At 36.3% G+C, this 12,414-nt stretch overlaps 1 protein-coding gene across 1 annotated transcript in view; it reads left to right on the top strand.

Annotated features, from left to right (window-relative positions):
• Positions 1-12,414, top strand: part of LOC107625297 (splicing factor U2af large subunit B) — a 16,280-nt gene that overhangs the window by 1,420 nt on the left and 2,446 nt on the right. Inside the window, exons 2-8 of the mRNA XM_016327903.2 lie at positions 153-1,722; positions 1,817-1,954; positions 7,341-7,412; positions 7,710-7,751; positions 11,194-11,280; positions 11,787-11,894; positions 12,022-12,114. Coding sequence (XP_016183389.1) covers positions 199-1,722; positions 1,817-1,954; positions 7,341-7,412; positions 7,710-7,751; positions 11,194-11,280; positions 11,787-11,894; positions 12,022-12,114 — 2,064 coding nt within the window. The 5' untranslated portion in view covers positions 153-198. The remainder of the gene's footprint in view (positions 1-152; positions 1,723-1,816; positions 1,955-7,340; positions 7,413-7,709; positions 7,752-11,193; positions 11,281-11,786; positions 11,895-12,021; positions 12,115-12,414) is intronic.

Genomic DNA, 12,414 nt, shown 5'->3' with positions numbered 1-12,414 from the left:
CTTATTATAATCATGACTTCCTTTTGTTTTTCAGGATATTGTATAATTTGGTTCAAGATTTTAGCCTGTTGGCATTTCCCTTATTCTCATTACTCACTTAGGGAACGTGATCATTACTTCTATAATTTATTTGCATCATACATGATGAGCAGATCTGTTCGTTTAAAGGAGAAGAATGGAGAAAATAATACATTTTCTATGAATAATTGTGATGATGAGAGTGCAGCCCGTACAAGGCCGTTTAGTTTTGAGGAGATCATGCATAGAAGAAGAAACAAAGAATTGCTTGAAAATGTGAAAGTCCCATTCAAGGAAGCATGGAATAAATCACCAAGAAGTTCTACAAACAAAATACCTGATCATATTGAATCTATGAGTTATAAACATGATAGAAGTCCACCCTATAGCAGGCAAAAACATGTTTCTGAGGAAATAGTAAATGCAACTTCTAGAAAGAACATTAAGAGCACTATTGCAAAGGAAGACGATTTAACTGGAGGGAAAGATAGCGAAAAGTATATTCCAAAAGTCAAATCAAGTGTTGGATCTCGTGACATTGGCAAGATAACTAAAGAAAAGTCTGGTAAAGAGATGGCAGGATTGAGTAAAAATGGCTATGAAGATGGGATTAAGCATCAAAGAGACCCGGTTAATAAGGATAGACATGCAGAAACAATTAAATCAAGATCTGAAAGGAAAACAAAGAAAAATGATCACACTGGAGATTTTGAGAATATTAATGAGTATCATTTTGAAAGAAAGCATGACAAAAGTAGAAATGGTAGGGAGAAATCAAGAAAACATTTGATTAATGATTCTGACAAATTAGCTGAAAAGAAGCATCAAAGAGATTTGGATAAGGGTAGGCATGGAGAGGGTAAAGGAAAACATGATAGAGAAGCCAAGAGAAAATACCAAAATCTAGATGATAAATCCCTTGACAGGGATGCAATGGTGAAACAAGATCTTGGCAAACATCATAACCAATGGATTCAAGAGAGGAAACAAAGATGGGAAAATGTGTCACATCATGAAGAATCAACCGTAAAGAGGAGACGATCAAGAAGTCAAGAACATGATAACAAAAGAAGAAGAAGAAGATCCCCATCCTTTTCACCAAGGTCAGCAAAACATACCTATCATGATGAAGAACGGAAAGAGTTGCCAATGCTTTCTCTGAAAGATAGCTCTAGGAAAAAGCATTCTGATGTTTATAGAGATAGAGCATCAACTAACGGCTCAAGTAGTCATAACCATCGGCATGGTGCGTCAACAAGTGGACTTGGTGGCTATTCACCAAGGAAGAGGAAAAGTGAAGCTGCTGCTAAGACTCCGTCACCATCTAAGCATTCAACAGAGAAGAAACGGGCAGGATGGGATCTTACCCCTGGTGGGGCAGATAATTCTCCTCAAGCTTTTGTTTCTTCTAGTTTTCAGTTATCGAACCATGCCATGTTATCAAACATACAGAGCATGGCTACTTCTGTTGATCCGACTGTTGTCAAGCCTTTGGCAATGATTCTGAATGATGTATCAATAGGGAAGAATGCCCACATTGATCCTGTCCAATTGACACAAGCTACCCGACCTATGAGAAGGCTTTATCTTGAGAATGTACCAACTTCAGTCACCGAGAAAGCTGTGATGGATAGTTTCAATAACCTCTTGCTCTCTTCAGGTGTTAATCATATCGTGCAGGCCCAACCATGTATCAGCTGCATTGTGAGTTTACAGTGCAAAACGTGAAAACTAATGCCCTCCCTCCCCCATAATGAAGCAGTTGTTTTGAGTTTGTTCTTGCATTTGTTCCTTGCAGTTGCATAAAGATAAAGGCCAAGCAGTTGTAGAGTTCCTGACGGCTGAGGATGCCTCAAGTGCTCTTTCTTTTGATGGTAGTACACTTTTCGGCTGCAGCATGAAAATTAGACGGCCCAAAGATTATGTTGAAGTTACAGTAAGAATGAAAATCTTTTCCTTACCTTATTCTTCAATCTACATACCTATTCATATTCATATACTAGCTAGTTTTGGTAAATGTATGGTGTTTTAATCTTCTTGAATTTGAATTTTTTAATTGATATTTACGTTCTAGTATGTTATCAACCAAAGTCTAGTATATTTTTCTTAAAGAACTGCAAACTCGTATAGTTCAAAGTTGTATTACCACCTATGTTGCTCACTTGTTTGTGTATACCTGTTTGAAGTTGGCAAATTTCTGGTCGTTATTGAAAATTGGTTTGCTTAATCTTGCTGTGATAATAATGAAACTTCAACATTACATTGCTGAATTACATTATATCAGTAGGATTTGTTAATCTTATGAGTTGACCAATTTTTGAAATTTGTGACTAGGACATGACTTGTTTAATCTTGGTGACTTAATGTAAAAAAAAAAAAATCTCATCCAATGTATAAGGGAAGTAGAACATTTGCACAATAATTTGTCTTAATTTATTTTTTCATGTATTTGCTGAAGTTTTCTATAGGAATGTAAATTGTATGGTAATCATGGATGCTAATTTCGTTGGAACTGCATTGTACAGTGTACACCTATGATGGATAATGGATTTTGGAGGATTCAAATTCATAGCATGAATTTCTTTGAGAAAGCTTTGTGTTTCTGTTTCAAAGTCATTGAAATTTTTATGGTTAACATTGACATTTGGATGTTGACCAGATTGAACACTAAAAAACATGTTTTAGAAGTTCATTGAAAAGTGTGTTATAACAACTGAATTTCGTATCCAAAGGTTCCAGCTTCTTAGCTATTTAATCATTGCCTTTTATGATATGTAAGATTAACAAATTTGTTCTAGAGTTGGGAACTCATTATTTCTTTTCCTTTTTCTCAAACTTGAAGATCTACAGAAGAAACTTGACATATTTCATGCATTGTGAGTTTGTGACTTCTCATACATGATATTTAAGAATCCTTGATTCCTTGGATAGTACATTGTAACTTTTCATTTTGCTTGAATGTATCTTTTATTTAAAATTAATGAGTTTTTCATTGTTTGTTACCAAAATATACTTTAATCAGTTAGGGTGTATTTAAAGAAGCATAGATTCATTGTGTTAATTTCTTTCAGAATGCTGCTCTACTATTCTTATGAGATATAGTCCAAAATTTTCTGGTTTTGTAAATTTCATGATTTAATTTGTTTGAAGGTTATGAGCTATCTCAGATTATATAATTGGTGCCACCTATTTTGATTTCAAGTTAGTGTGTCTTAGATATATTAGATTAGAAAAATCACAATGTTAGTGTTAGTTTGGAGTGACTTATTTGAGTGAAAAAAGTACTTTTAATAAAAAATAATGTATTTTTGTTAAGTTTTAAACTCGTTTGAATACATCTTTTAAGAAAAGTACTTTTATTAAAAAAAGCAGAAGTAAAGGACGTTTTTAATATTTGAAAACTCTTTCTAAAAGGTCTATCCAAATGTGAACTAGCTTTTCTCTATTAAAAAAAGATTTGTTTAAAAAAGAAAAAAAAAAGATAAGTACTTTTTTAAAAAGCCAATCTAAACTAACCCTTAATCCTATTGTGGACTTGAAGGCCTTGCAATCATAATAATGGCAATGGAGACACTTTTACTAAAAAAATTTGAAGAGATGTAGAAATTGTATTGGTTATTGCATATACACAAATATATTCATGTTAATCTTGTATAGTCAGTTAATCACCCATTATCTGACTAGTCAGGAACTTCTTTTTTAAAGTATCCTTTCGTTGGTGTTGTGTCTATGAGACTGACGAAACTCCGAGGGTTAAATTTGGCTTGGCGAAATGGGTGAAGAATGGGACTAGTGAGGTGAGGAAAAGGACTGCTGAAGGAAATAGGATCCTTAGTGAGCATACTAGCTAGGCAAGGTGGCAAGAGATAGGATAGGAGAGTGAATTTGTGGAAGAATAATTATTCTGTTAGGCAGCAATCATAATAATGGCAATGGAGACACTTTTACTAAAAAAATTTGAAGAGATGTAGAAATTGTATTGGTTATTGCATATACACAAATAGGATAGACAGAATAGGATGGGTAGACAGAATATTGGGGTAGCATTGAAGGTCTGAGCACCTCAAAGTGCTTAGGGTTTATCTTTTTTCCCTTTATACATTCCTTATACAAGCAGCAAATCCCTATGGGTTTTAAAAATATGCAGTTTGATGAATTTGCAAGTTTCTTCTTCAATCTTTATTGTCCTATTACTCGATTTCTGAGCCTATTTTCTGTCAATAAGAAATAGGTTACTTGCCTACTGGGCATGTAAAAATTGCTCATCTTGATTTTTGCGTATACTTGATCTAGGCTGCAAGTTTACTGTGAGAATTAAGTTTGGGTTTGGTATTATATATTTTCTTGTCCATATAGAGTATTTTAGATGAAATGAAAAGATCTAAACAAAGTTTACAATTTTCATTGACCTAAAAGAGGTCCGTGCCTCTGGTCGGGTGTGAAGGAAGGAGGGCATGTTGTGTATATTTGGGTCATACAGGATATGGATAATGCAGTCAAAAAGCTAAGATAGGAAATTGTGTTGGGCCGTGAATGACAATTACATCGCTATAACTAAATGGTTTCACCATGAGCCATTACAAATTGAATTAGCTGTCAGTGCCTTTATGAATACATATTGCAAATAATAGTCATAGTTGGAGATTCAAGGGATGATATGTATTATAAACTAGTTATGACTAGAAGCCCCTTGACAAGAATTTCATGCTATATGGTTTTGATTTGACAGTATAAAATGAAGTAGAAGTAAATGTAATATGTGGTTGGAAGGTTCAAGACATGCTTGCAATGACTTAGAGGTGAAAATTGGAAAAGGATGTAGAATTATAGGTAGATGTAGGTATTTTAATTGTGTTATGCAAATTGATAAAAATTATAGGAGTTGTGATTCATAGCATTTGAGCAAGTGGATGAAAAGAAGGAAAGCTTGAAGAGTTATTTGTGATTAAAAGGCACCTCTCAAGCTGAACGTAAGTTTCATTGGTAATTGATATAAAGTCGTGATACTGACAAGGAGGCTCAGCTGCAACTTTTCTGACTGGTACTTGTAAATGGGATGCTTAGATTCGATGCGCCTTGGTGATCAAGACGTAAAGGATTTATAGTGGGCAGTCTGCAGATCTGGTGAATAAATACTGCTCGGTGGCTAATCATGAAGGAGACACTGTGATACTTGGATCATTAACAATGCTTGGTTATGAGTTGGTATTCAATGGGAGAGGCCCTTCAGCCTTTGTTAGAGGCAGATCAGATAGGGTCGGAGGCCTGTCTGATTGAGCCCTAATCAGGAAAGTTGATTAGACAGATAATAACCCACTAACTAGAGGCAGAGGTACACAAAGAAGTTCTAGATGACAAAGTTCAAAAGTCTGTTTGTCAGTTTTACTGATGATGGTTTACTGGACAATATGTTATTATTTTTGCTGTTAGGAATCATTTTAAGTAAGAAACCCCAATCTTCCTATCAGACTGTTTTTGCTCACTGAGATACTAATAAAAATGAATCGAGATGTGCGATACTACTACTTTGGTTGTGAATGAAGCAATTTGGTATCAGAATTCTAAATAATTATGTTTGTAGAACCTAAGAACAATGTATTTAACCTAACAGTCATACATCAAACGCTTGAAAGAATCACAGTCAGAAGATACTAGTCCATCTTCCAAGGCTTAACCTTTTGAATTTGTCTTGTGTTCACCCTTGACAATTTAAGTCTCAACTCTCAACCTTATTTAGCTTTGAGGGCTCAAATTTAGTCCCCAGGGGTATACTTGTAAGGATGTCTTTATGAATGTATAATTTTGATTTCTTATATATTTGGCCATAGGTTTTGTGGACTTTTAAGTTTGAAAATGAGTTCATAATGCATAACCAAATGCTAGAAACTGTCTGTAGCTTCAAGAGTGTGATCTTGTTACATTTTATGAGATATTTTCTGACGTTAGTATTGGAATCTTTTAAATAGGATGTTTATATGGGGTATACCGTAATACACATTCTGGATGGTGACGAAGCAGACTCCTAGTTAAGAAGACTTCCTGGTGTATTGACAAGTTTAATTCATTACCAGGATTTAGCTGGCCAATGTTTCAGGGTTATTATTCTAGGCTGCTCTGAGAATGCTATTTATGTTCTGATGCTTTGTTTGTTATATCGAGTTCAGCATGTAAGTGCTATGGGCTGCAAGTTATTTGTGTTTCATATGCCACTTTTGTTCCGGTGTCTGCTTTACCCGAGTTTCTACATTTCTTCCGTGTTGTATGCTGACATGTCATCCTTAATTAAGTTAATGAGGATCAGCTTTCCTGAGGAAAGAAAATTGATGAGATGCATTAGGCTCAATTTCTGCTTCCCCTTTATCTATTATTTTATCTGCATGGGAACTTTTAACTTGACATTATGTAAGGACTCCACTCAAGCATGGTTAATTTGTAAGTTGTCCCCACAAATTTATGATATGCTCTTAAGAAAATGATAGCTTCCTAAAAATTCCTCTAGTATTTCTTCCTTGCATGGCATCCGTTGTGATGCAATATATTGCTTTGTAACTTCTCTGAAGGGTGATTTTGTCTGATAGTTATTCTATTCATTTTTCTTATGCTCACAAGATGATTTGGTATGATGGCAGAGAAAGTATGTTCTACAACAGGAGTTGTAGTGTATGCTTATGCCAAAAGAATGAGATCCTTTTGGTTTGGATGGTTCAGACTTCAGAAGGTCACAGTTCTGTGTCTCAGTTGTGCAGTGCATCTTGTCCTTATAGATTGGGATATTGAAATGTTGGGAGCATTTTTAGTTTCCACTAAGTGCTATTGTTTGATAGTATCTAATTTAACTATATATGGTGTTAAATGTTTGGTTCATGGTAACACTGTCCTTTATTGCCGAGAAACAACAAAGGAATTATCATGTTCTTTTTCCAGTAGCATCTGATCTCAGTGAATCTCAGGGAACTTCTGCATAGTATTCTAGCCTCTCAGAAGTCATTTTTTGTATTGGTTTTTATGTTTTATAGGAAAATGATTGTACGTGTACATGAAGCAACTTGAGAAAGGCTTAATATAAATGACATAAATATGAAATGAAAGTTCTTGGCTTTTTGTTGGTTCTAATCTAGTTAGAGGATGTTGATGGGATCTTGTATTTGATGGCAAATCTTTTCTGTGTATAATTCTTTGTTTGTTAAGTTACTTTTGTTTAGGGATTTTAATTCTATTAGTCTTTGTTACTTCTAATGCTGTGGCAGTGCTTTGCAATTCTAAGGTATATTGTGGTTATCATCCGTGTAGCAGGTTTTCAGACAATTGCTATTTTCATGCAGACTGGTGAACCAGAGAGATCAGATGATACTGCTTTCGCAACAAGTGATGTAGTGATTGATTCACCCAACAAGGTGCACATACAAAACAATCTAATATAGAACTGATTTTATGTTCCGGAAAATTTCTTGGTTTCACCACAAATATCATTACATTTTAGCCTAGGTTCAAATCTGACTTGATTGACTTAGCCATCACAAGTTAATTCCGGCTTTTGACTTTAAATTTGGACATGCATCCATTCATATTTTTTAATCCTTGTACCTTTTTTGAATTAATTTTTATTACCTATGTGTGCTCTGCTGCATTTTGTCAGTCAATAGTCCGTCTCGTGACTGTGATCTCTTTTTTTTCCCTTGGAATTCTTGCAGATCTTCGTAGGTGGAATTTCAAGTCAAGTTTCTTCAGAGATGGTAAGTAGTTGGAAAGGAAAATCTTGTTTCTTTTTCATATTTTAACCCTTAGAGGTAAAGGTTATGGTTTGCACACCTTGTAGTAACCCAATCTGCTTACTTTTTGGTTCTTGTCAGTTGTGACTAAGACTTGTTTTATTTATATCTATTAATAGAGTGAGCTGAGTGAAGAATCCAGAAGAGTTTAGAAGCTGTTAGAGCAGTTATAGGAATTGCCAGCTAGGATAGATTCCCAAACAGCCCCTAACTTAGGTATGTAAAGACCCTTCTACCCCCTTCAACAAGTGTGCTGAACACTCCTCTCACTTATGAATATATGTACTGGTTCGGTTCTCTCATAAGAATAGATTCTCTGAATTCTCAAACTATTATGGAATCAAGAGGAGCTGATTGCAAAAGCATGGATCCTCCTCCATCACCTCCGCCCATGAACCTGCTAGCGTTGGTTGATCCTCCTCCTCCGCCTCTGCCTCCTCTTCCCAATCTGTCTCTCTGACTTTATAATCGGTGCCAAGTTCTCTCTGCGATTAAGAGCAATTGTCACTCCAGCTTCATCAATCAGTGTGCTATTTAGTCTTCAAAATTTGCTTTGCCAGAAGATTCTCTCAACAATTCCATCTCAAGTTCCTACGAACTCTGGAAGAGATGGATCAAACACTTCTCATGTGGATGATGTCGACAACGGAGTCTTCTCACACTGGTGGTTGATTGCGAATTTTCGTGGCAATTTGGGAGAAACTAGATCTCTATTTAGCGTCGCAAACAAGAGCGCACGTCCAGCAACTCAAAACTGAGTTGAGCACTATTGTAAAAACATCTAAATTGTTGAGTTTTCTTCTTCGAGTTCGAGCTCTCGTAAATGCTTTAACCTCTGTTGGAAGTCGTGTTTATAAAAAAGAACACATAGCTGTGATTCTTGCTGGACTCGGATCTGAGTATGATGTGTTTGTTACATCCATCAACACTAGATTTGAGCCTTACTTTGTTCCTTAGGTGGAAGCACACCTCACACCTCTATACCTCATGACTCATGAAGCTTGGACTGAAGCAAATGAAAAAATGTTCTCCACTCCAGACCTTCAAGCACATGTTGCAACTCAATCTCACCAGAGGAGGATGTGGTAGTCGTAGTACTAGTAGAGGTGGCAAGGGATGCGGTGGAGGACAAGCTAGTGGAAATTCCACTAGCTGCGTCACTCTAGCTTTAACTTCTGGCATGGGTTAGATCAAGATTTCTAACCTTCTCTCCTTCCACCTCCACCCTATGCAAATTTTATGTTCACCTCTCCTTATACACGGAACTACACATCGCATTACACTAATTACTTGCCACATCATAACCATGCATCATATCTAAATCATGCATTTGCATAATCATTTCTTCTCTCCAAGTCATTCCTACATAAATTCTCCTTAGGCCTACTCATTTCTCTGCTGCCATAACTCACTTGAGTCAGTTGCTGATTCGGCCTGATATGCTGATTCTAGAGTCACATCTCATGTTATTTCTGAATACCCCCAATCTGATGCATGCATCCCCATACCCTGGACCTGACCTCCTCCATGCTGGTAATGGACAAGGTCTGTCTATCTCCCAGATTGGAAATTCTAGTGTTTGCACACCTAAATATCCACTTAAATTGAATGTTACATGTACCACAAATCACTAAAAATCTAATTAGTGTTAGTAAATTCGCTTTGTACAATCATCGTTTCTTCAAATTCTGGCCTTATAACTGCTTGGTTAAATCACAGGCCACTAGGGATGTAATGCTCCATGGCAAGATTGGAAAGGACGACCTATATAGATTTGCAAACTTTAAGCTGCAACACCAGCAACAATTTCATGATTCAATAATTTTAGATTACCAAAAGCAGCATGATTTAATGTATTATAATCTGTTGCATATTCAAATAATTTGTCTTTGGCAGCATAGGCTGGTGCATGCTTCTCAAAATGTAGTTTGCCATATATTGAAAAATTATAAAATTCCATTTGTTTATACAAATGTTTCTGATACTTGCTCTGCTTTCTGTCTTTGCAAAGCACATCGTGTTCCGTCTTCCTTGTCCTTTACAGATTACAATACTCCCTTAGAACTCATCTGCACTGATCTTTGAGGTCCTTCCCCTGTTATCTCAAATAATGGCTACAAATACTACATAGCCTTTATAAATGCTCACTCTAGATTCACATGGACTTCTTTTTTGAAAACCAAATCTGTAGCTTTCCCTGCCTTCATGCAGTTTAAGGAGGCTGCTGAGTTGCAGTTTGGGAAGAAAATCAAAGCTATCCAATCAGTTTGGGGATGGGAATTTAGATTGTTGTCTACCTATTTTAGAAAAGAGGGCATCAATCACAGGTTGATCTACCCACACATGCATCATCTTAATGGCATAGTGGAAAGGAATCTAGGCATCTCATTGAGACTGTCCTCAACTCCTAGCTCTTCCTCCAAACTGCACTGCTATTGGCTGCAAGTGGGTATTTCAAGTGAAATAGAACACAGAATCCCAGATGGCGTCAACAAACTTAAGGCACGCCTTGTTTCCAAGGGTTTTCTACAAAGAGTTGCCCTAGATTACTCGGAAACCTTTTCCCCTATAGTGAAAAGAATTCTGCGGTACCTTGCTGCCACCCAGGAGAGCTTGGAGTTCTGCTCATACCAGCCCCTAAACCATGGAACTTGAATATGTGAGGGTACTGTGATGTTTGCTGGACTGCAGATTTGGATGACTGGTGGTCCGTATCAGGAGCCTGTGTCTACCTAATACCTAACCTCATTTTCCGGTGGTCCAGAAAACAGCCTACTGTTGATCGGTCAAGTATGGAGACAGAACATAGAAGTATGGTAGACCTCATCGGGTCCAAACTTTGCTCACTGAATTGTGAGGGTTCCTACTTCAAGATCAGTGGTGAACTGTGACAACTTGAGCGCCATAATGCTAGCTCACAACCCAGTTATATATAATAGAATGAAACATACGGAGTTGAATCTCTTCTTGGGAAGAGAAAGGGTTATGGAAGGAAAATTATTGGTTGCTCATATTCTCAGAACTGAGCAACTTGTTGACCAAGGAAGTCTCTAAAGCTAAATTCCTGAGTTTGAGAGAAAAGCTACTTGTAATAGAATTTTGAAGTTACAAAAACCCCGTTTCAGGGGACGTAATAGAGTGAGCTGAGTAAAGAATCTGGAAGAGTCTAGAAGCTGTTAGAGTCTAGAAGCTATTAGAGTAGTTATAGGAATTGCCAGCCAGGATAGATTCCCTAACGGCTCGAACTAGTGTTAAGACCCTTCTACCCCCTTCAACTAGTGTGCTGAACACTCTCTTCACTTACGTATATAAGTACTGCTTGAGTACTTCAATAAGAACAAATTCTGATTTCTCTCTCTCTCTCTCTCTCTCTGAATTCTCAAACTCTATTATCTATTATTGTCAGCTTATGGAGATTGCTGGTGCATTTGGATCTTTGAAGGCTTACCACTTTGAGACCGGGGACAACATTGGATCACATGCCTTTCTCGAGGTAAGGGTGCATTAATTTTCTTTTTTATTTACTAGTTGTCTTATTTTTGTGCAATGGTGGTTGTCCTATAGACAGAGTTCTTATTCTACTTCTGATGTGGTTGGCTCTTTGCCTCTTTGAAGCTTCTTTTGTTCCCCTAGTCAATAAAACTGTCCTTTTGAGAAACTATTCATGTAAATGTTTTTTTTATACTTATTTGCTTTTGCGTTACATCCATAAAGCCAATCACAAAGCCGTTTGGTTGAAGTTTTAGCTGTATATACACAAACTTGGCAGTTCGCATAAGTTTTGATTTTTGGTATCATATGGTGCTCTTTTTCATTAATTGACTTATCAGTTTGAGTTCATCCAAAGCCAATTGTTCTTTCTCCCCATATATATAACATCTCATCTGGAGCCAACCTCATTTTGTTGTTTAGATTTGTTTTGATGAGGCACTCCCCCCACCCGCCCATTCTGTAACGTCTTTTTTCATGAATTGATAATTTGTTTGTACAAACCGTTAGTACGTGGATCACTCTGTTACCATCAAAGCATGTGCGGGTCTGAATGGTATGAAACTAGGAGGTGGAGTGCTAACAGTTGTTCAGGCTATGCCTGATGCGTTGGCCATGGTAATTTCCTCACTCATCCTATTGCCTATTTCAAATTCTTTGATGTGATTCAGAAATTGCCTTTGAATTATATCCTTGCTCTTTGAAATGACTGAGATGAATGCTCACTAAGATGAAAATAATATAGGAAAATGGCGGGAAGCTACCATCTTATATCATTCCAGAGCATGCAAAGCCACTGCTTAGAAAGCCAACACAAGTTTTAAAGATTAAAAATGTGGTATGAAATTTTTTATTTAGTTTTCCTGAAGTTATTTTATTTTTATATAATTTGAGTACTCAATTTCCCAATTCCTTAAATTTAAGTGTCTTTGTTAGCTTCAATGCAAATCATACTACTTATATATATAGGTAAATTCTAGTATGCTTATGTTTATGGTGGCTATGCAAGTGTTATTAAAATTAAAGTCATATTTTTTTTTTTTACATTTTGGTAATCCTTTTTTTAGCTATACTTTTTAAAATGCGCTGCTAAAGAATAAAAAAATATTACTTAAATTTTAGCAACATTTTAAATATC

This window comes from Arachis ipaensis, chromosome B02 (genome assembly GCF_000816755.2).
Source record: "Arachis ipaensis cultivar K30076 chromosome B02, Araip1.1, whole genome shotgun sequence".
Lineage (NCBI taxonomy): Eukaryota > Viridiplantae > Streptophyta > Magnoliopsida > Fabales > Fabaceae > Arachis > Arachis ipaensis.
The sequence above is the reverse complement of the archived record's forward strand: the minus strand, read 5'-3'. Positions and strand labels throughout refer to the sequence as shown.